This window comes from Paroedura picta, chromosome 8 (genome assembly GCF_049243985.1).
Source record: "Paroedura picta isolate Pp20150507F chromosome 8, Ppicta_v3.0, whole genome shotgun sequence".
Taxonomy (NCBI): domain Eukaryota; kingdom Metazoa; phylum Chordata; class Lepidosauria; order Squamata; family Gekkonidae; genus Paroedura; species Paroedura picta.
Genome location: NC_135376.1, coordinates 86,264,854 through 86,291,099, shown reverse-complemented (window position 1 = coordinate 86,291,099; position 26,246 = coordinate 86,264,854). Strand labels below are relative to the sequence as shown.

General features: G+C 43.4%; 1 protein-coding gene across 8 annotated transcripts in view; it reads right to left on the bottom strand.

Moving 5' to 3' along the window:
* REEP3 (receptor accessory protein 3) overlaps window positions 1–26,037 on the bottom strand; it is a 67,601-nt gene extending 41,564 nt beyond the window's left edge. The window contains exons 1-2 of one of the 8 annotated variants that reach the window (XM_077350746.1): window positions 25,972–26,037; window positions 19,183–19,210 (exon numbers count right to left, since the gene is read on the bottom strand). In XM_077350746.1, coding sequence (XP_077206861.1) covers window positions 19,183–19,196 — 14 coding nt within the window. In that variant the 5' untranslated portion in view covers window positions 19,197–19,210; window positions 25,972–26,037. Of the gene's footprint in view, window positions 1–1,164; window positions 1,327–19,102; window positions 19,122–19,182; window positions 19,211–21,139; window positions 21,240–22,613; window positions 22,805–25,755; window positions 25,928–25,971 lie in introns of those variants that run through there. The other 7 variants (XM_077350744.1, XM_077350742.1, XM_077350750.1 and 4 more) reach the window with 7 other exon arrangements.
* Window positions 26,038–26,246: the final 209 nt, after the last annotated feature.

Sequence of the window (26,246 nt, the reverse complement as noted above, 5' to 3'; positions counted from 1 at the left end):
ACATTTTAATTACACTGGTAGAACATGGACCAATATTTTAGAAGAAAAAGAGTTGGTTCTTATATGCCATTTTTCTCTTAACAAAAGGTGTCTCAAAGTGACTTACAATCACCTTCCCTTTCTCTCCTCACCAGAGGCACCCTGGGAGGTAGGCGGGGCAGAGAGCCCTGATATTACTACTGGGTCAAAATAGCTCTATCAGTGCTGTGGTGAACACAAGGTCATCCAGCTGGCTGCATGTGAGGGAGGAGCAGGGAATCAAAATCGGTTCACCAGGTAAGAAGTTGGCGCTTCAAACCACTACACCAAGCTGGCATTCCCTTGTCAGGAAGTAAGATGTGTAAGGAACAGCTTGCTCATTTTCCAGGTACAGTAGCAACAGGGGATTTCCATCATATTCTTCAAAATATGCTGTTAAAAGTTTTTGTATTCCTAACTGCTGGTCTCATTTGCTCACAGATTCAAGTGGATAGCCATGCTGATCTGAAGCAGCAGAATATAGTTCGAGTCCCATGATGCCTTTCAGACTAACCATTTTATTCAAGGTGTAAACTCTAGTGTGCATATCTCACTTCTTCAGACACAATGAGAAATGGGAATTATAAATCACACGTATAGGTGGAGGGTGAGCCCTAGATCTAGGGTTGTACGATTCATTTACAGAGTTTTTATGTTAATGCAGAGTCCTACACATAATAGTAAACAATCACCACAGGTAGGAAAGGTAGAAAACAATAACAATAAAAACAACTTTTAACCTATATATCACCATGTGTAGAAAAAGTAGCAGAATGACAGTAAATGGCCAGCAGTTCAAGACTGCAGTGCCCTTACAGGGGGAAAAAACCCTGGCTTTCAAGAAGCTCCTACATTGTTTCAAATATCCATGGAGGTTTACAGGGCTTGATGCACATAAAACGGAATTGAACAAGCTGTATCTCCCTTTTCAGCCAGGAATTCAGGGAAACCTTCTTGTATACCTGAAAGTACATTATGCTGTAAAAGCCAAGACAGTTCTTTGTACTAAATGAAACTCAAAAATTTCAGAAACTTTCCAAAGAAATCTTGAGTATGCTGATGGAAGACAGCTGTAACAGGCTACAATAGAAAGACAGGAAGTCTTTTCAACCCCTGAAGGGAAGAGATGATTCAACCAATACTGACATGAAGAGAAGGAAAAGGGAGATGGTGGACGATGACTCCCAACTAAGAAATACAGATGTGGCTGTGTGCTGACTGGACCTGTTTGCAGGTGACATCTGCTGTCTCTCAGTGCACAGATCTAGGAAGTTAGAGATAATCAGCAAGAATTATTAAACTCATAGACAATAGTACAGATTTTCCAGGAAAAAAAATCACAATTTTCCAGTGCACTAAACAACATATTATCTGATTTGCAATGTTCTAAAATATTCAGTAAATCAGATTCAAGAGTACCTCTTGTTAACGTTGTGTCATAGTAGTAGTGATTGAATTAAAATATTTGATTAGGGGAACAAAACAAACCAGGTGTGGATTAGATATTATACTCAAATTAGAATAAAAGCTTTGCTAATTGGTATCCATGGAGAAGTCACAGTGTTGCTGCAGCAGAAATGCCAATTAGCATAGGTCTTACTTGGCGCCTGCCCAGTTCACACAGCCACAAATGATTTGAGCCATGTGCATCAAGCAGCATGATGGTTAACTGAACGTTCTGGTTAACCAGATACAAGTTATTTTTTTTTTACTGTAGTGTTATTGGGATTATTCTTGTAAACATTTAGAAGAGCTTCTATCCTGTACTCTTCCCTAAGGGAAAACAAAACAAAAGCACAATCTAAACAAATTTTAGCATTGGTCATTAGGCCTTCGTCTTTATCCATGTGGGGATGAATGACTGTTTCATGTAATAGAGTATTACAAGTGAGTGGATCAGACCATTCATCTGAGGAAAGGAGGACATCTGGAGGGTAATTTCCACCATCCAATCAGGGAGGGAGGGACAATTTTTTCAAATTCCTGTCTCTTGTCAATCCTAAATTAGGAAATTCAACAGATTATTCTTGTTGTTATCCCCACGTAACATAGGAGAAAGGTTGTCTAAGTTGATCATAAATAGCACACTCAAAGCCTGCACAGTAGAGGCCAATAGGATCCATAAGCTTCTTTTGCCTGGCAGCATTATAGCCCACTCTGTCAGGAGTGCTGCCAATGCTGCCAACAGTCTTGCACTTGCAAGGTAGGTAACAGACAATGAAGTTTGCAAAACAGTCACCAGATCATCTCTTCACATTAATTAGACACTACATAAGCAATACATGATTTGGCTGATGTTGCCTTACAACACCTCCTAAGTGAATATGACACTGACCGAAACCAAACTGAAGATACTGCTTTGGGAAGTCCCTCAAAATGTCCTCTACCATGAAGGGAGATCAGATACTGATACATTGGATACTTACTCCAAGGGTCCTTCTCTTCTGAAAAAAGGAGGAACCTTGTCCTTATCAAAGTCATCATAAACTTGTTATTCAGCTGGTACACTTCTGGTCTCAGCTGTATTACTTACCTGTTATTTCTTACCCATGTTATTGCTCTGTTACCATCTGTTTGTTCTTTCACCAACTACTTTCGGAGTTATAAAAACTGTTTCTGGGTCCATGGTGTAAGGACTACTGGCACAATATTAGCAATAGCTTATAAGGAGTGGGAAGTATGTGGCATAATTTGACAGCCCTGATGAATGTGACTTTCAATTGTGGGAGTGGAGACTACTTAGAAATTAGATATGATCCCTAGAAGTATAGCCTTAAACTTTGGTACAGCAGAAAAAACTTGCAGGAGTTGTGATGTGCTTTGAGGTGTCCTTACAAACAACTAACAGGAACTGACAGTAAAGATCCTGGAGCATTACAATATGTATGACTATAATCTTTCAAGAAGGGGGGGGTCTGAAAAACTTCAGCATGCTCTGTTCAACAAAGGTACTAGGAAATATACTAAAACAAATCATAAAGCAAACAATCTGCAGAAGCCTTGTAAACAGTGCTCTGGATAGTAGACGCCAGCAAAGATTTGACAAGAATGAATCCTACCAAATTTCATCTTGCCTTTTTTTTTATCAGATTACTAGCTTAGTGATTGCAGGAATTCTGTAAACCTAATATTCTCTTGATTGCAACAAAGGAACTCACAAAATCCCTCATGATATTTTGGATAGGCAATGGGTTAAGTGAGAGATAGATGGAGATTCACTTAATGGTTATAAATGAAGCTTGATATGGAAGGAGGACCTTGAATGGGGCACTGAAAGAACAAAGTGCTTTCATAGAAAAGTAGGCAAGACTTGGTTTACTAAAAGTAGATTTCAGATTAATAGAGAAACCTTGTGACCAAGAACACCAGTTCAACAATTCAACTAATCAGTGGGAAGAGTCATATCTCCTGGAGTTCTTCGAGCAGATACTGAACCAGCAAGCCATTCCTCAAGCTTGGTTTATTATTATTTAATTTCTGTATCACTCCTCCCCATATGGGGTTCGGGGTAGTTCATGATAATAAAAGCCACATATGTAGTATGTAATCATAAATACAATACATTTCTAAAATACAGTTTAAATCCCTGTCCATGCCACCCTTTTAGCTCCCCTCCACAGGTGCCCTAGAGTGGACATGACAATAAGCAGGGGGTGAGCCAAGAAAGAGGAGATGCAGGGAGGCCTGTAAAGCTTAGAATAGCTGTGGCCTCAACCATAGTCCTGGTTAGTATGCCATTTTTCAGGACCTGTGGAACTTTGACTGTTCTGTCATGGTCCAGGTCTCAGCTGACAGCTAATTCCACCATGTTGGTTCAACTCTTGCTCTGGTTGAGACAAGGTGAATGTCTTTGGGGCCAGGGATGACCAGCAAATTGGTGTTTGCAGAATGGTTAAAAGCAGCAGCATATAATCTCTAGAACCAGGTTTGATCCCCGACTCCATATGCAGCCAGCTGGGTGACCCTGGGCCAGTCAAAATTCTCAGAGCTCTCTCAGTCCCACCTATTTCACAGGGAGACTGTGGTGGGGAGAAGGATAGGCAATTATAAACCACTTTGAGAATCCTTTGGGTAGTAGGAAGTGGAGTACAAAACACCAGCACATACAAAAAAAAAGCTTTGAATATTTGGTACTAATATTAGATTGCCTATAAGGCCCATTCTAACTATGATTAATTACAGGCTACAAGTCTGGCTTACTGATGTCATCTTCTATCTCAAAAGGAAATACTCCTGATAATTCCCATTTAAGCTGCCAATTTCATTCTTGCAATCTGTGTAGATGAGAGAACTCCAAACCACAATAAAAAGTCTTATTTGGAAACATTTTCATGAGAATGTCTCAATGACCACCCTCAAACATCTGGAAGGAAGGCAGGCAAGCTTCCAAAGGATGTAGAAGCTGACAAGTCCTTCCTTATCCAACAATTGTGCTTTAACCACAGGAAGCTAGACAATCCACCAAGTCCAGTAACCTTATTTGCAAGAAACAAGTAAAATACAGTCTTTGCAGAGGAATACAGGTCCTTTTTTAAAGATGCCAAAGTGTTTTTGTAGATGTGCTATCATGAAAATAATGGGACCACCTTTTGACAAGCCTGAGGCATAATATTTAAATCAGTTGGTTGCACAAGCTACCAGTAAGCCTTTCTTTTGAAAATACAGGACACACCTTCCCTAAGAGATGACTGTTCATCCAGCAGTCTGGGGTCCTACTCTGGGGTTGCAATTATAGGAGCTGAACATTCAGTGCTATTCAGCTGCATTTGAACAGCACAACTGTATCAAAAGGCAAGTAAAAAGACTACAGCCTGCCGCCTTCTCTCCCATTTCTGGTGTCTCTTCCAACATAAAGTGCACAATAACAGACAAACAAAAAATACTCAGACACTCAGACTTACTACCTTGGTGTCTAGGTCTTAGCAATTCAACTGTCAGCAGCAGTTGGCCAACTATCTATATCCAGATGAATGCACATATGCATATTTTTGGATGGCCTGGAGTTCAAACATCCACAATAATCTTTATACAGCTAACAGATGTGTCCTGAAATCTGTCACTGCAGAGCACTCTCCAGACACGCCACTTGTGTTGAAAGCTAAGTTAAAGCAGTCAAGCTGTTCCACTCAGGAGTCCAGCAACACCTTGAAGACTAACAAAATTTGTGGCAGAGTATGCGCATTCACAAGTTCACTTCTTCAGATACATCCTAAAAGAAACAGACAATCTTTCACACCAAAAGCAGACCACACCTAATTCCAGTGTCACTTGGCACTGAATCATTCCACACTCCATAGGTAAAGGACACATGAACTCACATTCAAGCTATATCTGAAGTAAGCAATGACTCAAGAAAGCTCATTGCCACAAATTTTGTTAATCTTCAAGGCGCTACTGGACTGTAGCTCTTTTCTACAGCTACAAATGGACTAACAGCTTCCCATCTTCATCTGTCGCACCTAAAAACAAATTTGTAATCAAGATACCAGCAATTGTGGAGGTACTAAAATAAGACAACCTGGGGAATTTATGCCCCACTTTTCACTACCAGAACACCTCCCAAAGCAGCTTACCTTTCCCTTCCTCTTCACACAACAGACACCCTGTGAGGCAGGTATGGCTGAGAAGGATCTAAGGAAACTGCTCTTTGAGATCAACCCTAAGAGAACTTGAATAGGCCAAGGTCACCTAGATGGCTGCATGAGGAGGAGTAGGGCATCAAACCCAGTTCTCCAGATTAAAATCCACTGTTCTTTAAAGCAGTGGTCCCCAACCTTTTTATCACCGGGGACCACTCAACGCTTGACAATTTTACTGAGGCCCAGTGGGGGGGGGTAGTTCTCTACTCTCAACCACTGCCCTAACGCTCTCTGATCACTATGGTAATGTTTAAACATCCCTTCAAAATAAGATACAGACACGCCACAACAATGAACATAAGGAACATTTTATTTTCATGGAAATTTTAACTCATGACAATGACAAATCAATGGGAACCCTGAGCTTGTTTCTCTGCAACGAGATAGTCCCATCTGGGAGTGATGGGAGACAATGAAGTAAAGGGATGAAGTAAAGGGCGGGGGGGATTAGGAGTCTTTCGCGGCCCACCTCCAATTAGTCGAGGGACCACATGTGGTCCGCACCCCACAGGTTGGGGATCGCTACTTTAAAGACTACACCATGCTGGCTCTCAGGAAGCCAGTCATTTATCCAACTAAAATAATTTAATGGACTATCAGACTATGCAAATATAACGACGGGAAAAATTGATTAATAGCACTTGAAAAATGGGTCACTAATGACTTATCCATCACCATGGGGGATGTGAGCCTCTTATTGGTTATTAAAAACCCTTTGAGAGCCTACAAGTGCAAAGGCAATCACCAACTGCAGCAAATGTGAATTCGTTCACCAACAACCAACCTTGCCATCACCCTATAGTACAAGCAGCTCCTGCCTAGGGGCAAAGCTGCCCTGGACAGTGTTTTTCTTTTTTTTTTTTGGGGGGGGGGGGGAGATATCAAGCTAGATGGTCTTCCTGAAGTGTAAACCTTATTTTACAGTTCTTACCATAAAAGAACAGACGCCACTGTTTCAAATTCAACGGAAAATAACATATTGTAATGCAATGTTGCATATCAAATCGAAGCGTTATTGAGATCAGCTGCTATAGCTTGTATCCTATGGTACCCTCCCACATTCCCATCCTGCTACAGTCCCCAGAAATTCTACTCCTGCAAGGTCAAGACCCCTGCCCCTCCAAACAAGTACAGGGGTAAATTGCAGGTGGGAAAACTGCCTCTCCACAGACAAAAAAATCATTGACATATAATCCTCCTATGCAATTTCCACACCATTTAACACGTTGCTTCAGCTCCATTTTCAGAGCTTGGCAACCTTATTGCTTTGTTTACAAATACTGTTGGATTACCCTTTGCAATCCACCTTGCATCTCAGTGAGAAAAGCAGACTACAATTATTTTTTTTAAATAATTAAAACCAATATATAATATATAGAGCCTCTTGTGGTGCAGAGTGGTAAGGCAGCAGAAATGCTGTTTGAAGCTGTCTGCCCATGAGGTTGGGAGTTCGATCCCAGCAGCCGGCTCAAGGAAGGCTCAGCCTTCCATCCTTCCAAGTTCGGTAAAATGAGTACCCAGCTTGCTGGCGGGTAAACGGTAATGACTGGGGAAGGCACTGGCAAACCACCCCGTATTGAGTCTGCCATGAAAACGCTAGAGGGCGTCACCCCAAGAGTCAGACATGACTCTGTGCTTGCACAGGGGATACCTTTACCTTATAAATTATATATAATTAAACCTATACATAATGCAGATAAATTAATTGCACATAAACAAGGATTTTGATCAAAGTAGATTCAGCTGGTGGGTTTTTAAAAGAAATCTAATTCCTTAGCATCCCTGCCTTCCACACCTTAAAGCTACAACTTTAGGCTTGCTGCTGGCCTTTCCTTTCAAACAGCTAATTTTCTCAGTATTTGAAGAACACAAGAAAAGCAGCTGTGCAATTGTCCCTGCAACACTCTGCCTGGCACTCTTGAACAGTCATTTGACTAGCAGCCAAAACCATTATCTAACAGGTCCTGTAACAAAGTATAATTGTAATATACTTCACAACCCAAGAGAGAAAGCCCAATTCTGTTATATGCAAGAGATTTACATTTTAAGCATATACTAGGCTCAATGACAAAAGCTATTGTGTATTACTGTGCCACAACAACAATCAGAAATGCAATATTTCCCTCATCCATGATTTGATAAAACACTTAAACAAAATAAACTGGAAAAAGCCAACAGGAAGAAATGCAAGAGTAAGATGTTGAGTCTCCTGCAAGGATTCCTCTTTTGCCACTTTTTCTATATAACGCAATCTGAAAGAACTTGCATTCCCTTTAATGCGTTTTCCTTTCTTCTGCTCTAATCTTGTCTCAACAAAAATAGATTTGCAAATAAGACTTCAAGTTTCAAAATAATAGCATACCATAGACATCAAGTGAGAGCTGGCTGATTAAAACTAGCTGTGAACATACAGTTTGAGCCTAACTTCTGTCTTCTCTCTCCATTCTCCTTTACCAGTTCTCCAAAACAAACTGGAGAAAGCTCAAATCTTCCAGAAATCTATCTAAAATGACGAACACATCACTGACTGTTCCCAGTATGCCAAGGAAATATTTTGCTAAATAACGAAAATAACACAAATATTAGATATTTAATACGTACACCACAAACACTGTCTCAAAACAAAGTCCTTTAAATCAATCACATATTTTTAAAGTTTCCTTTCATAAGGCTGTTCACTTGTTGATGTCAAGGTCTCAAGATGTATGCCAGATCCCACCAGTTCTCTTTAGTGCATATATAAAAAGCCAGGAACCATATATGAAGCATGCATCCTTCTTGTAAATTGGGAGTCTGCAATGCAGTCTGAAGGGAAATCCAATAAATGTAGCAAAGCATTTGTGTACACAAAATAAATATATTTTATTAAATATGATGATGATTCAGGCTTTAGTTTTCAGTCCTTATTTATTATTATATTTATATCCCACCACTCCCATATCATGGCTTGTGGCAGGTTACAATAATAAACACTGTAATCCCCCTAAAACAGTAAAATCCCTATAAAAATCCTCCCCCCCCCCCCCACCATGCAGTGAAAGTTCCCACTCTCCACCACTCAATATAAGAGACCCAGATCTAACTGGCCCTGGCCTCAACCAAAGAACTGGTGGAAGAGCTCCGTTTTGCAGGCCCTGTGGAACTGAGAAAGCTCCGTGAGGGCCCTCAGCTCTTCCAGGAGCTCATTCCACCATGTCTTGGTGAAGCGGCTCTTTTGGCTCTATGTTCAAAAGCTGGACCCTGAAGAAGGAAGACAGGAGGAGAATAGATGCCTTCGAACTATGGTGTTGGTGATGAATGCTGCGAATACCATGGACAGCCAAAGTTACCAACAAGATAGTTTTAGAGAGGAGCAAACCAACTATGTTATTAGAAGGCAAGATATTATGGCTAAAGCTCACTTACTTTGGACACATCATGCGATCAGACTCATTAGAAGTCTTGTTAGACTCATTAATGCTCAGCGGCAAAAGGAAACGTGTTCGCCCAAGGATCCACTGGCTCAATACGATCAAAGCCAATACAGGGATGACCATGAACCAACTGAAGGAAGTGGTCATTGACTGAGACGAATTGAGAAAACTTTCCTATAGAATCGCCAAGGGTTGGACACGACTGAACGGATAACATAATAATCGTCATCAAATGCAAGGAGCTTTTGATCTATTCCCCCAATAATTCTAAATAAGGACATATTCAAAGGAACGCTGTGGTAGCTTACTTCCAAAGCATTTCATCAGAAAATTACTTCTTATATCAGAAATCCCTTCTGTGATTACTCTGGTATTTGAATCACATCTGGGAAGATATGTTAGAACAGGGGTACATATTGCCTCTATTCTCGGTACAAATTTGCTAACATGCCTCACTGCTAAGAATCTTATTCTGAGCATCTCCTGCAATTCTGAACCTCTAACATAAGCGCATCTCCTGCAATTCTGAACCTATGACGTAAGTCATTGCTATCTACAGTAACATCCCAAGGACTGAAATGTTTTTCATTGTTCAGTGGCATAATTTGCCTTGGCAACAGCACATGGTTTTATTTAAAAGGCATATAAAAGTAGAAACTGTATTTAAGGGCTGTACTAAAAGGGCTCCTCACCACAGTTACTTACTCAAGATCAAGTCAAACAAAATTAATCTATGTGCTTTTTTTTGAATACTGCTTTTGTGTTATGACTACATGCTATCAAGTATCAAGTACATACTATAAAAAGGCAGTTCAGTTCACATTTTAAAAAATGTGCAAGAGGAAAATGTTGTATTATTTTAAGGGCATGTTGAAAACATTTCTTCTTTAAACAGGATTTTAGAAAGCTGGATGTGCATGAGTGCTTTTTTGTCCTGGAAATACCCTTTTGCTGCCAAAGAACACTTATTTAAAACATTACACCATTGGAATTACATAGATGTGTCTTTAATCCAGCCTGCATGTAGTTCTCCAAAGCCCACCCACTCCACCAGTGGAACGAAAAACATAAAACAGGCCAGCAGATTATTAACTACACAGCCTCCACTGTCACCAATTCCTTTTAAATTGTTTTACTCTAAAGCACTCTGCCAATTCTGTCCCTAAACCCTGTACACAAATTCTGCCGTAGTCCTTTTCCCAACCTTTGCATTTCTTACCTTAAGCTTTCCCACATTCACAGGTATCAAAACCACTATCTATCTTTATCTGCCATGACTCTTGCAGCCTTTTCACATCATCCTTTTGTCTCAGACCACACAGCCTCTCATAAGGAGAGGCACTAGGCCAGTGGTCCCCAACCTTTTTATCACCGGGGACCAGTCAATGCTTGACAATTTTACTGAGGCCCGAGGGGGAGGTAGTATTTGCTGAGGGATGTCGTCGCCGCCGGCTGAGCCCCTGCTCCACTTGCTTTCCTGCCGGTGCCCCTGATTTCCCTCCGCCCGCTGGGGAGCACTGCCATCAGCAGTTGCACAATGCCACACTGAGGAGAAGCCCCAACCATGGCGGCCGCTGGAGAGCATCAAAGGTGAGCCGGCGGCAGAGTGGCAGGGCAGCCCCCAAGGCAGCAGCCGGGAAGGAGGATGAGGAGGAGCTGCGGACCGGTAGCGGTCTCCGGACCGGGGTTGGAGACCGCTGCACTAGATCACCTGAGCCAACACACAGGTAGAGGTCATAGAGGCACCCAAGCACACCATAAAAAGCAACAGCTTGCATGATGCTTTTTTATCTGTTTCTAAGCTGTGTGCTCTCCCCACCCTGGCTGTTGTTGGCTGATGCTGCTAGCAAGGGATAAACATGGAACATCTGGATATGAGCAAACTGTACTAAATATTTTGAAAGAGGTAACACAACAGCTATTTTTGGAAGCTGCACAGTTTATCACAGTATTTAATTCTTTACCCTGTGAGACTTCAGGATGCTGATGAATATTATAAGGCACCACTATATTTAGCAATAGTCAATTTTTCATACATAGTCTGATGCCAATTATGAAACTTTATCAAATCAGAACGAAACCTATTCCCATTTCCAGTGCTTCTTTGGCTTTACTTAATCACAGCACTGCTTTGAGGAGCAGACAGAGGAGTTTCAGAGGCCAAATAACACCTTGCCCCAGATGGTTTCAGTTTGCTGAGAAGGGCATATGTATGAATATTAAAAAAACGTTTCACCGCCATTACGTAGCATTTACCCATTAAGTAGCTGGAATTGTGAACATTTTAACAAATCCATAGTCGTTCAGACAATAACCAGTATTTGCACAGAAGAAACAGATGAGAGTTCACCACACAATAGGTGGTTCTAATGCAGCGATACTCAAGCTTTTACAAGTAGGAACCACACCAAGACTTACTGTACTTTTCAGACCCTTTTTCAATGTGGCACCTATGGGCTCTGTGGCCCCATCAATATCCTTCTTGGTACCCATCAAGTGTTTCTGAAAAGTGGATGGGGTGAAGTGAGGCTTTTACTCAGCAGGACGCCTGACAGGCTGTGCAGATTTGAGAATTTACTTAAACAGCAGCTGCCACCCCAGCACAAGCAATCTTCACTGCATGACTGAAAGTAAGTTATACGTCAGCAACAAATCATTTAAAACAATATGTCCATTAAAAAAAAAACATTTTGGGAAACAGAACTTCTGCCTGAAATGTTGGAAGAATTATCATGACCTTACTTCTGACATTCTGTGGTTGACTCCACCTCCAAAAGCAGCCATTTTGTGCTTGCGCCTGCAAGTCTGTCAAAATTCCAAAGGCTCAAAAAGAGCAGGGAATTTTGCCTTACTGTAAAGTGATCCATAACTTTACATATTTTAGCATATGTACCTGTATTTTCCCCATACCTAGAGGAATTCACATCATTCCCCCCTCATCAAGTTTTTCTTCCTACCAACCACTCTGAGGCAGGTAATGCTGTGAAAGCATGACTAGCTCAAGGTTACTCAGTCAACTTTCATGGCAAATGGGCAATCTGAACCTCAGTTGACCAGATATTTGTCCAAGACTCTGTACATTACACATCACTGATGTTTTCTTCTCCAACATAAAATGTAGTGATCTTGAACAAGACTGCTTCCATATTTAGCATTTATAAGTAAATAGTATTATTTGTGCATTCATTATTTATAGACATATACAGCTAAATTTCATGTATGGTAAAGGAAGGAAACCCATCAAAACTTTTTCTCCCAGCTTACCCTGTTCTGCCCCCTGGCCAAAAAGCTGCAATATAATTTGGGTCCCAACCCAATGTCTTGAGATCCACTGTTTTAACCCATTTTGTTTATGAGGCAGACATTTTAAAGTTAGTCACTACACATCTGCAAACTACAGGAGCCAGTTAAGCTAGTGCCCATCCCTCAAAGACAAGACACAAGAAGCAACTATAGTGAGAATTCAAAGGCCCCTAACATATGGAGGCATCAATGAAAAAAAATGTATTAATTCTTATTGGGGAAGGCTCAACTTGAATTGCTTCCAAGCTGTAGAGGGAGTTGATACATTCAAAGTACTATTTTTGACCTTTAAAAACCCAAATGTACTGGCAACACTAGTAATGTTGGTTTCTGAATTCTGAGCCTCTGGTCACTCTAAAAAGACTACTCCACGCTCTGCATTCATATGTCACAGACAGTGTTGCTAAGTGACCTGGAGAAAAATAACCCGCCCCTTTAGTAGAAGCTTAATGGTATATTATTAAGTGCAATTTACTTCTACGCCATAAAACATTACTTGCTCATTTCCCCATATTAAACATCTATTAAAGACACAGGACACTGGTTCCTAGGCTTGCAGGCAATCCTAGTTAATGCTTCATACTAACATGCAAAGACATGAGTATTAAAAACTAGGTCATGCTGGCTTATCTCTTCTTTCTTGGTAGGGAGAATGGCAGTAGTGGAAGTGGAAATAAGAGTTCCGGCAACTGCCTTTCTAGATGGGGTCCACATATCATCAAATTAAGACTCCCTTGGTTTCAAGTCCTTGTTTACTGTCTAACCCCAGTCACACTGTTCTTTGTTGAACACCCATGGAGACAGTTGAGAAACCCCACCAATTCCAAGGTCAGATACTTTTTAAAAGTAAATTCCAGAATTGAACATATCGTATTTAACATCTATCCAACGAGCTACCTTAGTTCAGTGGCTGAATGGTTGGACTAACATCTGGAAGCCACCAGTTAAAGCCCCAGTTCTGACCTGAAGTTTCTTGGGTGACCCGCACCCGCTCATTCTCTCAGACCAATTTACCTCACATGGAAGTTAGGAGAGGGAAATGAAGGCAGGGAGAATGATGAGCAGTGCCCTGAGCTCCTTGGAGGAAGTATGGGATTAAAATATTTTAAGAGTCCAACAGTTAATTACTCTGAAGACCAAAGTTCAAAAAATTTGCCACGGAAGGCAGCACATGTAACAGCTCTAGCACAACAAAAGAAAGCAGTCAGAGAACATCTAGCAGTCTCAGAAAAAGGGTGAAGCCAGGACCAGAATCAGCATCAACACATTTCTCCAAGCCACAAGCACTAGACTGGGAACACCTGTAACATGCTCCATCCTATATATTTCCTCTGCTGGTCAAGTGGCACATGGAACACAATGGAGGCTTTTCAGAATGACTGATGGACAGAGTAAGCTAAACAGACCTCTGCTAATAATGGCCTCTCATCCAGCCAACATGAGTGACTTCATCTCTTCCTACCCCTACTTGAGTCCTATTTTTAGGTTGAGAACGTTCAGGCAGGGCCCTTTGCTTTGACTTGTCCAGTAATTATTTACAGGCATACTCTCTGCCTAGCCTACTTCCTGGTTAACTTAAGATACTTTTCTGAAAGAAGAGACACACAAGGCTTTTAAGTGTAAGAAAGGCTGGTACTTGAACACGGTTTATGATGGATCACTTGAGATAAACAACCTGACTCCTACATGAGTGGATAAAAATTACATTTAGTGCAGAAGCCTGCCATAATATTCCGTGAATCTCTTCTTGGGAGACTTTTAACCAAGTACTTCAAGATACACAACATGTGATATTGCCTTACCCAACCACTTAAACGTTTTCATCATCCATGATAGTTAACCTTTTCCCCAACTAAAATGAGTATAATTATTTTAAGTAGTACTAGTTTTTTTTTTTAAATAATGTATTCAAACTACTTTAGGTTAAGCTGTGTGGTAAGAGTAGTCTAAACTCAATGCATACCTATCTTTTAACACATACAAGTCCCAGAACCTCCATTACTGTTGACTTGTCTGTGTCTCTTTGACATGCACAGCAGGCAGTGTCTTCCACAGAGATTTCTTGGAAGCCTTTCTCTCCCTCCACAATTCACAGTCAATCATTCCAACTGCTCAAGGAATAGAACATTAAGCCTCCCCTTCCTGTTACACCCCTCACTATTCTCCCTTCCTTGCAGCCCCTGGGATTCAAGGAATTCCAGGCAAAATACAGGCTCAGGCAAAGGCTTGCAGTGGAAGATGAAAATCAGAAAAAATAAAGTCCTCTGCACAAGAAAAGTGCTCTTGCACTAATAAAAATTGACAATAGACTCCAATACATTCAAATTTAGTAAATTTAAATAATGCTTGGAAAAGGCATAACTACCAAGCATGTACCATACACAAGCTCTGAAGACTATCCATGCTTCAGATCCAACACTTAGCCCAGCAAACATGATGGATTTGTAGCACAACAGCCCTGACACAATTATAGGTCAACTGACTACATTTACCCAGGTGGGGTGGGAAATTTTTAACAGAAAAATATAGCACCGGGAATGTGTTCTGGACATTTTTCCACAGAAAATCAAAACAATGGACTCACCTAAAGGTTCCTTCTCTTCCATGAGGCGAAGTCATCTAAGTTGGTCAAGGTTATCCCTCTGCTTACTCAGTTGGTCATTCTTATATAGATTTTCACAGAGCCGCCTCCTGAGCAACCCAGAACTGACCTTCCCAAGCCTTGCTGCTCAAAACAGTTGTTTCCTGTGTGCAGATTTGGGTGTTGGGGAGATCGTAAATAGAGTCAGGGGTCTCTCTGAAAGTTCAATGTGGTAGCCGTTTGTCATGACATCCAAGACCCATCAATCAGTTGTGGAGTGGCTCCATACCTCTGAAGAAACAGAGCCTGTCCCCTACGAAATAGTCAGATTGTTTGTTTCTTGGGCTGTTGGCCCTTGTACTGTTGGAATTGCTGTGGCTGTCTTGGTCTGTATTTAGACAAGTACTTAGTTGTGTGGAAGGACCTGAAGTCTCTCGACTCTCTTCCTCTTGTCTGAGTTCTGTAGGTACTGCTAGTGCTTGTATCTGTTGTCCCTATTCTTATTAGAAGATGCAGGCATCACCTTTTTCTTATCTTTGGTTTCCACCAGGACCCTGTCCAAATTTGATTCCCTGAACAGGAATCTGCTCGAGAACTTAGAGAAAGATTGTGCACTTTTTGAAGTAGGATCAACTTTCCAATGCTTCAACCAGTTGTTGTGACATATAGTGATACTAGCAGCTTACGTTCTAGCAGAGAACTGAATGGCATCCTGAGATGTGTCAGCTGCAAACTCTGCCACCCTCTTGATCTTGAGGATGGTCAACCTGGCAGCCAGTGGACACATCTCTTTGGATTTCAGCATGTTGTCAGTCCAGATGACAATCACCCCATTGAAGTTGAATAGAGCAGGCGAAACCCAGATAGCCATGGAGGAAGCCTCATACTTTTTCTTGAATGCATACTCATTCCGTCAGTCAACAGAATAATTGAGGCCATTGTCGCCATCCTTGGTGAGGATTGCCCCCGAGTGCAGCACGATGGGCGTGTCAACATGTGGAACCTTCAGGTCCTCCATGGCCTCATCTGTTAGTGTGTTTAATTTCAGTGTGTTTAATTCCCATGTGATTGATGTGAGGGTAGACCCTCCCACTAGTAACGCCCATTCTGCCTTGATGACATCATTAAAGCAGAGTTGATCTGAACAGATTTCTTGAAGCCTCTCGTGTCCAGGTTTGCTGAAGCCACTGACCTGGATTTTCTCTGATCTCCATATTGTATTTTAAAGTAGAAAGTAGTAGCTTTGGAAAATTATCCGCTTGGAAAAGTCTTTTAGATGTCTCCATGGTGTAGCTGCCTCTTCACCTGATAATTAAACTCCTCCTTCTCAGAGACTGTATCCATTGAAGAAATGAAGGAGTTTTCCATGAACGGTAAGTGTGAACGATGTCTAAGCCCCTGAGTGGAAGAGTGTGACCCAGATCTAGCTGTAGATGGGCCCAGTCTAGTTTCTTCCCCTTCCGAGGCCTCAGATGCATAGTTGTCTGAAATTACCTGTTCTCGGTCATCGTCCATGGACTCAGAGCCCATTCCATTTCCCTCGAGGAATAATCTGGTGGGAAAGGGGATCTGGTTCTGATCCTCTTGGCTATGAGCTTTCTCCATTACACGAAGTCAAGCAGAAGTTGCTCATCTTCCCCCTCATCCCTGGACAACTCCCAGCTGCCCCTTCTGTTTCTATTTGAGCTCCTGGATGCCCCCCCCCCTTCTCCATCACTGTGTCCTGGATAAAGCCAAGCAGTTTCAGGACTCACTGCATCTCCTGTGAGCGGCCCCTAGATTGGTGGCAGCCCCCTCTCCTTTTGGTTCTTGCAGGGCGCAGCCTCCTCAGTCATCTTCTTCCAGAAGCTAGCACCTCTGGAGGTGGCTCAACCGCTGGTGTCCCTTGGAGTGCACTTCTGCTTCTCAGCCGAGCACTCCAAGATTGGGGGAAGCTCTGCTCCCACTGCATAGTCCATGGGCACTATGCACAAAGAGGTTGTACTCTGAGCTGCTCCTTTAGGGGCCGTGGCAAGCTTTGATGATGCTGCCTTCTTCACTGGTGCTGAACAGTCTCCGGGTGCCGATTAACTTGATGCCACTGCACCTCCCTGTATTCTGCTGCACCTCCTGAGAGGTGAGAAAGCAATTCAAGGTGGAAATCTTTCTTCTCTTCAGCCTTGGTCTTGTGTTGTTCTCTCTCCCCTGCTTTTCTTCTTTCAGAATTAGTTTGTGTTGTTATTGTATTATTTTCTAAGTGGTGGAAAGCAGGGCTCAAAATCACCTACCTGAGCAGTAGGGCAAACTAAACTGGCTGGTCAGTCTCGGGTCGCTCAGGAGACGGCTCTGTAAAAATCTACGTAAGAATGTCCTACCTGATTGAACAGAGACGTAACCTGACCACCTTGGATGATTTTGGCACACTGAAGGAAAACTCCCACCCCATTTCACTGTCACCCTGACAGATTTCCTGGAAGATAAACAGAAGAGCCTCAGTAGCTAGATGAACTTACATGCAAATGTATCAAGGTTATGGAAAAATCCCAATTTCACTCACCAACAGAGGTAAGGTTGCGGCATGTGCATCGATGCTGCCAACAGAAGATGGGAGGGCATTTTTTGACGTACTGACATCAACCAGAAATGACATTGCTGATCAATGCTCAACTTCAGGGGTAAAACTATGGTAGAATTTGCATCAAATAATGGAGTACTGCCCAAAAACCAGAGTGTCACCTCCCACTCCCAATGACCCCAGCATGCCAATGTAAGGTCAGCATATAGCATTAAAAATAAATGTACTTTCATTCTGTGGTGAGTTTGGGGTCCAACATGCATCCTGAAAGCAAGGGACTCCCACCTGGACCAATAAGACCTGTCAACCCTATCAAGAACTCATATTGTTTAGTTAAGAGGGAGGGGGCTGTTACTACTTAAGCATGTTGGCTAAGAATATCTGCTTGGCTCATTTACCATTCTTACAAAAACCACTGTGGACTAGATAAAAAGAAACTTCTTGCCATTAGGTTGTTCTGAACACCTCTTAAAAGCAGATACAGTTCTAGTACTGCAGCTTCTCTAGGGTAATACAGCTTTCTTGTATATTTCAAGCAAGAAATAGTTCCTGTCTAGCTTGACAAACTGAAGCTGCTGGTTTAGAGTGAAAGCAGACCCACCACTGGCAGGGACTGCAAGAACTGCAACAGAGTGCCAACTTTCATCACCTCCACTAAGGGAAATCTATTTGTGAACAAGGCAAGCATGTCCCTCCTGAGCATGGCCTGTTACGAGTTTTCTTCAAACATGCTTAAGATCTTATTAGACACTGACAGTATTTTTTATTAAGCAGTAACAAGTTTAACTGGATATATAATTTTAATAAGAATTTTATAGGGATTTTTCCGTGATGACCAATATATGCAGAATTCATTTTACAAAGGGAATATGATAGCCAAAGGATGCCTTCCTTGAAATAGACTTTTGGAAGCCATCATTTCAAACATTTACACATATTATAAACCTTAATACTAGCTAACACAGAAGTTACAGGCCTTTCTCCTTTCTTTCATCTTTTATTTCTCTCTATGAAGTTTGAACAATTCAATGTACATGAATGACCTAACTGCTGGGGTAAATTCACTGCTGATAGCTATGTAGTGAAACAGCAGTCAAAGCTTTTTCACACTTAATGTTCTACATCTCCCAAAATAAATTCAATGTGAACTAACAACCACAACCAATAGCAAAATCTACCAACAAGGTTCCCAAACTGTTCTCTGGAGAAGCCTGAAAGCTGAACGTAGCATCATTAAGTTACCTATGTCCATAGATGACATTGACTCATGGTACTTAAAGCAGCCAACCAGGATCTCATTTAAACCCTTGGGTGTGACTTAATTCAGTGAAGCACAGGGCAGCCACTCTGAAATTTGACTGAATTAGAATCTAGCTTAGAAATACAGCAGGTGGTACTCTTTACAAATCGTTTGTAAAGTGCTGTTCAAAGACATTGTCAGCAGATTTGAATAAGAGGTCTTAAATAAGTTTACAATATCAAATTTGAATTTTTAACCAGTTATTTTACTTGAAGCTGTTGGCTTCATTTGCAAGGTGTTATACAAGAAGTGAAATAAAAGCTCACTATTTTGGACATACTTCAATATACCTACTTTTCAATGTGGCCAACTATGTGGATCCTTAAATACAGTAACTAGAGCCATGGAGATTAAGAAAAGATATTCTCACAAACCTGAAAAGTCTCATATTTCCACAAAAATCTGAAATAAAAAAATAAATGTGTGGTTAATCCTCCCAAAACAATGAGTACCTGTAACTTTAACAATGGCCTCAGTAGCCACTGCTAGGCAACCACAACAGTATAGCCAACCTTTATGCCTTGTTTATTGCCAATTGAAGCCAAGGGGGCAGGGCCCTTCCAAAGGATGTTATGGCTTTTGAGGGAAGACTCATCAGGACAAAGGCCAACACAAACCACTGCTGGTGATACCATGTGATTTGCATGACTAACCTAGTATTGGTTACTTCATACAGAGCCCTGATCTCCAAAATCCAATGCATTGTAGTGGTTAGAGAGCAAGGGGTTACACAAGAGCTCCCTAGGAGTTATGCAACCTTTTCCAAAAGTTGAGATGGCCACTGATACCATTAGAACCCACTTTCCCTGTTGATATACAGCCTAATCTCTTTCTCCAAATGATTGATTGATTGGCTGGCTCTCACATCTTATTTCAGTGCCCTCTGAATGGACAGAACCCTCTGAACACTTCCAGGGTTCTTCAAAGCCTAAAAATGTTACAGGGGTTCCTCCATAGTCAAAAGGCTGAGTTAGAGTTTTGATCTAAGGCCTTAAAAACCCAGGTTTGAAATCCTGCTCTGCTGTGTAAGCACTCTGCACTGCCTTGGGCCCCTTATATATTCTCAACTTAATCTATCTCACAGGGTTGTTGTGAGGATAAAATGGAGTATAGGAGAATGATATAAGTAGCTTTGGTTCCCCACTTTGAAAAATGAGAGTATTTAAGCAAAATATTTCTGGAGATTGGGGGAGGGGGTAAAGAAAAAAGGTTGGTTGGCGAGAAGGAAGCAGGGTATAGTGAAGGTATATTGGTTCCCTGACAGCAGGAAAGAAGAAATCCTGTGGGGAGTAAGATACAAGGGGAAAAGACCTGTCCTGAAGAAATGGGTCACCATTTCTCTGGAGAAGAGGCTGCTGGGGGAACAGACAAGGTAGGTGAGAAGGAGAGAAACAGGAAAAAGTGAGAGGCTATGGGGGTCTTCAGGGAAAGGAAGAAGAAAAGCACAGGCTATAGAGACCTTGCAAGTCTCCCACTTGCTAGTACTATCGAAATGACGCTGCAAGGTCTTTTATCCCAAGTCAAAGTATAATACTGATCGATTTGAGCATGAACTTTCAATTATGACAGGAATACCCATCATGCTCAGATAGACAGAATGGCATAGCACCTAAGATGTTATATTATTCACTTAAGTTAATGCCATAAAAGTGTTCTTCTAATTCAATTAAACTATTCATATACATATCCAAATCTAAGCTGTGCCTTCATTATGCTAATATTTAAGCAGCTTTCTCAACCAGTTAATTTAATCATCCAGAAAGAACTATTACTGGCCTTCAACGAATGACATGCTACATCATCCACTCACTGCTTAGCAACAAATGCAGATGCACAAGATCAGGTCAATTTCTCTAAAAGCGAGCAGATTTGTGGCAGTATGGATGATAAAAACAAACACTGGCCAAAAAACTTAATGCTTACATTTACTTTTATATTTTAAAGCTTCAGCTTTATTATTTTTTAAAAATAAATCTGTATAAAATATAAATTGAACTAGTAAAAAAAGCCCATTGTATAAAGAAGACAATGGGCTCTAGCACAGTGGTCCCCAACCTGCGGGCCGCGGCTCCCTCTCCCCGCTGCCCCCCCCCGCAGTAAAAAACTTCCCAGGCCGCACGTTTGCGGCCCGGGAAGCTTCTTACTGCGGGGAGGGCGGGGAGAGGGAATCAGGGCCTTACTGCGGGCGCGGCTCGCGGGTGCGGCCCGATCCACGGGCGTGGCTCGCGGGCGCGGCTCGATGCTCTGCCGGTCCCCAGCCTAATAAAGGTTGGGGACCACTGCTCTAGCAGACGGGGACAGAGCGAAGCGCAGGCGAGGGACTGAAGCTACCTGTAAGAGGAGGCTGGCGGCGCCTCCGCAGCTCTTCACGGGTGCTCCTCGGCGGCTGCTGACGCGGCTCGGCAGCGCTTGTAGGCTGTTTTTTTTTCTTTCTTTAGGTGGCTCCTCAAAGGTTTTTTTTGTTCTGCAAGCAGGAGGGCAGGGAGGGCCCGGCAGCCGCGCTGTGCGTACGTGTTGGAGGAGGGGTGCTCCTCGGCGGCTTCTCATGCGGCTCATCGGGGCTTTTCGGCTGGTTTTTTTTTTTTTTTCCTTTCGGTTGCTCCTCGAAGTTTACTTTTCTTCTTCAGCCAGGAGGGAGGCCCCGGAAGGCGCGCTGTGCACACGGGTCGGAGGAGGGGCGCTCCTCGGCGGCTTCTGTCGCGGCTCGTAGGGGCTTTTTGGCTGGTTTTCTTTTTTCTTTCAGTTGTTCTTCATAGGTTTGTGTTGTAGGCTCCCTTGCGGGCGGCAACAAAAAAGCAACTGCGAGCCGCGCTGTGCGCGGCTTGCAGTTGCTCGGGGCTGGGAATCAGAGGGAGCAATCGGCAGGCGCTGCGCGCCTGCCGATTGCTCCCTCCGATTGTCTGTCCAGAGGAAGGGTCCAATCCGGACCCTTCCTCATCACGGACACATCCCGCCTCAGAACGCCTTACCGTTTTATTTAGTCCGTGGCGCCCGCGGCGCCACGGGCGGTGTTAAGATGTTCACATCTCTTTAAACTGATATACTTAGAGAATTCTGTTTTTTTTCCTTAGCAAAGAATTAACTACAGAAAAACAGTTTTATAATTTAATAACAATTTATATACTTATAGTATGGCTTCACATTTACCAAAGAAGCACTGAACCACGTGGGTAACTTTTAACTTTTGTTTTATGCCTATTAACTACCTGGTCACCCTGGCCAGGCTAGCCCGATCTTGTGAGATCTCAGAATAGTGGTACTCAACCTAGGATTCGGGACCCCTTTGGGGGTCGAACGACCCTTTCACAGGGGTCGTGACAGGGCAAGCAGCTTGGCTGGGGGGGGGGGGAGTGCCATACACACAACAGCCTTGTGGGGTAGATTGAGATAGAGCATTCATCTGTCTGGAGCAGCAGAAAAGAGAGTGATTGGCATGGTGGGACAAGAGGCAAATCTGAACTGAGAAACCCTGGGGAAAAAAACAATTTATATGTAATCATGAACAATGGATCTTCATGTCATTAGTCAGTTTAAAGGGTCCCAGCATTAGGAAGGTTGAGAACCACTGTCTCAGAAACTAAGTAGAACCAGCTATGGTTAGTATTTGGAAGCGAGAACACCAATGAATACCAGGATCATCATACAGAGATGGGCAATGGCATACCACCTGTGAATGCCTTAAAACCCCCCAAGGAGGCACACCATAAATCAGCTGTGACTTGACAGCAAAACAAACAGACTACCTGATGACTGAAATGAATTTGACATTCTGATGGTCATGAATAGGTAAGTGACTTCCACTAACCATTGTCAGCATTTGCTTCCAAGTCAAAGTTATTTTTGTGAGGTGGGGCAGAACAAAGCAGGGAGTAGGTGCAGGATAAAACAGAAAGCCATGAAGAGATAGCATATAGTATTAAGCCTTTAGGAATCCCAAATATTATGAAACTCACTGAGAGACTCTGGGCCAGTCACTGTCATCTAGCCTCATTCACAGGGCTGTTGTGAGAAGAAAACAGCAGTTGGGAAGGGCCTGTAATGGCACCTTGAGCTTCTTACAACCAGGCCCCCACAAAGCAACATACTAAGACAAACACTGGAAAGAGGTGCCTTCTAATGTAGTAGGACAGGGACTGTTTGGAATCAACCAATTCTTATAGCTGCAGGTTGAAAAAGATTTCTGTCTTGGCACCTTCAGAGCTCCCTGGATTTACTTGAACTTACTGCTTGCACAGAAAGGTTTTAAAGTTAAAAGATCCAGTCTCTCTTGGCTGCCTGTGCCATTTCTACCACAAACTCATCATTACAGAATTCCAAGCATCTGAAACACGCCTACTGGTTGACTACATACTTTTAAGGAAGAGGTTTTGAGCACTGAAGGGCTTGCTCACGTGGCACAGATGCTCAGGACGCCTTAGCTGCTCCACAATAAAGGACTTCCCTTTTCAAGAATAGGTTCCTTTGGGCTGAAATGCTGGTGCCATAAAAGAATGCACTTCAAAAGGCAGGAAGACGTTTAATCACTAATTGCTAATGGAGCATGTGTACATGTAGCCTGTTGCCCTACAATAAAAAAGGCTCAGCCTTTTCTCAATCACATCATTCATGTAGATTCAAATGGGTAGCCGTTTTGGTCTGTAGCAGCACAATAAAATCAGAGCCCAGTAGCACCTTTAAGACCAATAAAGAATTATTCAGGGTGTGAGCTTTCCAGTGCAAGCACTCTTCATCATTCATGTGCCATTCATAGCCGCCAGCAACATAGATGTATTTTGCCACGTAAGCTTTGGGGATTTTTTAATGGCAGACTTCAACCTGGCTCTCAAAAAAAGCGAAGGGGTCAGTTCCAAGACAGGTATTGATTGGGAACAAATTACATAGGAGTAGCAACACTTCAAGGTCCCACAAAATGGAGTTATTTAAGAGTACAACTCTTGCTAATTCAGTCACCAAACCAACACCCTATTTTACTCTTTCTTCAAAAACAGAGGCCAGTGGCACCTTTAAGAGCAACACTGTCATGATGGTAGCTCATAGTCTAAGGAAGAGTGCTTGTACTCAAAAGCTCACGCCTTGAATAAATCTTTGTTGGTCTTAAAGGTGCCACTGGACTCTGATTTTATTTTGCTGTGCTGCTTCAGACCAACACGGCTACTCATTTGAATCTCTTAATTTCTTCAAGTAGATATGAACTGATGTTTGTGTTTTATCAATCTGTTATCCATCTTTAGCCTTCATGGGAAAGGCAGGTTATAAGAATAAAGTTTATTATTATTATATTTAAATCCCTGCAATGCAAGTGTAAAAAGGTGGGATAGACATTTAATCTCCTTAATTTCAAGTACAACAGAAGGCTTGTTGGAACAGGCAACTTTCTCAGCATACGATGCCAAAAAAACCCCACTACAACTTCTTCCTTTGAAAATGCACCATCAACAAGAATTAATAGGCGGCTATATGGGGCTAGCCCTGACCTGAAGAGCCCATGCTAGTCCAATCTCATCAGACCTCAAAAACTAATTAGGACTTGCTCTGCTGGCATCTGAAGGAGAGACCACCAAGGAATTCCAAGGTTTATACACAGAGGAAGAAAACAGGACAACCTCTGAACATCTCTTGCCTTGAAAACTCTACAGCGTAACCATAAGCCAGCAGACATTTCACCACAAATCACACACACACTTGGGATGAGCCAAAGCCCCCTCTCAAAGCACTGCCAGCATCTCAGTACTTCATCTAAGACCCATCTAGTGGCTGTGCAGGTCCTGGAGATTTTCAGTACCCCATAATGAAATTACTGGGTTGACAACCCTTTGAAGGCAAGCCAACAAGACTATCACTGTATGCCGGGGTAGTCAAACTGCAGCCCTCCAGATGTCCATGGACTACAATTCCCATTTGCTGCTGGCAGGGGCTCATGGGAATTTTAGTCCATGGACATCTGGAGGGCCGCAGTTTGACTACCCCTGCTATATGCTATCATAATCAAAACGGTGCTTCTAAAGCCCAAACTCCTTACTGCCCAGCCCCAGAATCCCCACATGCTCCTGTACAACCATCAGCACAGAACTACGAACTAAAACATAAACAAACAAATCCTGAGTGCCACTCAAAGGGCGTAGTCAAGCACCACTGCAGCCTCACCAAAGCCACCTTCCCTGTAAATGCCTTACTTTTCCAAAACACGAAGAATCGCACAAGCGCTACACTTCGCCCCATTTTGCGGCGCTGTCACTTAAGGGGCAACTTCTGCCTTAATCGTACCCGAGCCCCAATAACTGTTCTCAACACCAGGGAGCAAAAACCAGACGGCGCGGAGTCTTCACGGGCACAGCCTCCCTTGAGGAAGCACACCCAAGGGGCAAGGCCCGGCCTGGGGGAAGACTACCCGGCCTGGGCAGCCCCTCTCCGTCGAGGGCCACCGGATCCAGACGCACCACATTCCTCCTCAGCCGCCACCAACCGCGAGCCGCGCCCCCCACGGCACACGCCTTGACCGCAACCGCCAAGCAGCTACACAGGCGGGAAGGGCAGATAAAGCCGGCGGCAGGAGGACACCCCTGACCCGTCGCATTCACACGTTACGCGGGCAGGAGCGCACACGCCGGAATGCAAACGTGCGAACGAAACGTCCCTTTCGGACGCGAGGATGCCCGCGGGAGAAGGAAGAGAGCGAGCGAGCGGGCGTTCTAAGGGGGATCACAAAGCGAAGGCCGCTCCCAACCGCCCGCCCGGCATTGTTTCGGGCATGTAAACAGAGCAGGACCACCCCCCTCCAACGGAAACCTGTCTCGTCCACTCTATGCGCATGCGCAGAAGCACCCCCTCCCCTCATAGAAGCCTTAAGGGGGGGGAGGAACGTTCGGCGCCCGTGACAGAAAGGCGGTTGGGAGGGGTTGAGAAGCGGCCGGTTTCGGTACCTTCCCGCCCCCCCTTCCCCCACTTACACAACAACGCGAGAGATGATGCAAGACACCATGACGGCGTTGTTTTGGCCGTCGCCGTGGCTGCTCTTTCGTCCTGCTGCTGCTGCCGCCGCCCCAAGACAAGCCTGGCCGGATCGCTGGAAACCCGCCCAACCCCGCCGCGCTTCCTTCGCCGCGCCGGGCTCCAAATGGCCGCGGCTCTTTCCCTGAAAAGTTTATAGCCCCGCCTCTTCTCACCTCGAGCCTCACAATAGGCGCGGACCCGCCCACCCGTGACGGGGATTGGTTTGTGACGTCCCGCCTCCCTCCCCTCCGCGGTGCTGGCCGTCAAAGCGGGCCGCGGCGCAGGCGCGTTGTTGGTGAGGAAAGGCGCGACGGGAGGTTGAGGAGGGGGCCGTGAAGGGGTCTGCGCTGTTGACCGTAGGGGGCATGCTTGGATGACACGGGCGGCTTACCTGAAGAGAGGTACAGCCCTGTTCTCAGGTCATGTGTTGTACTGTGTGTTTTAATGT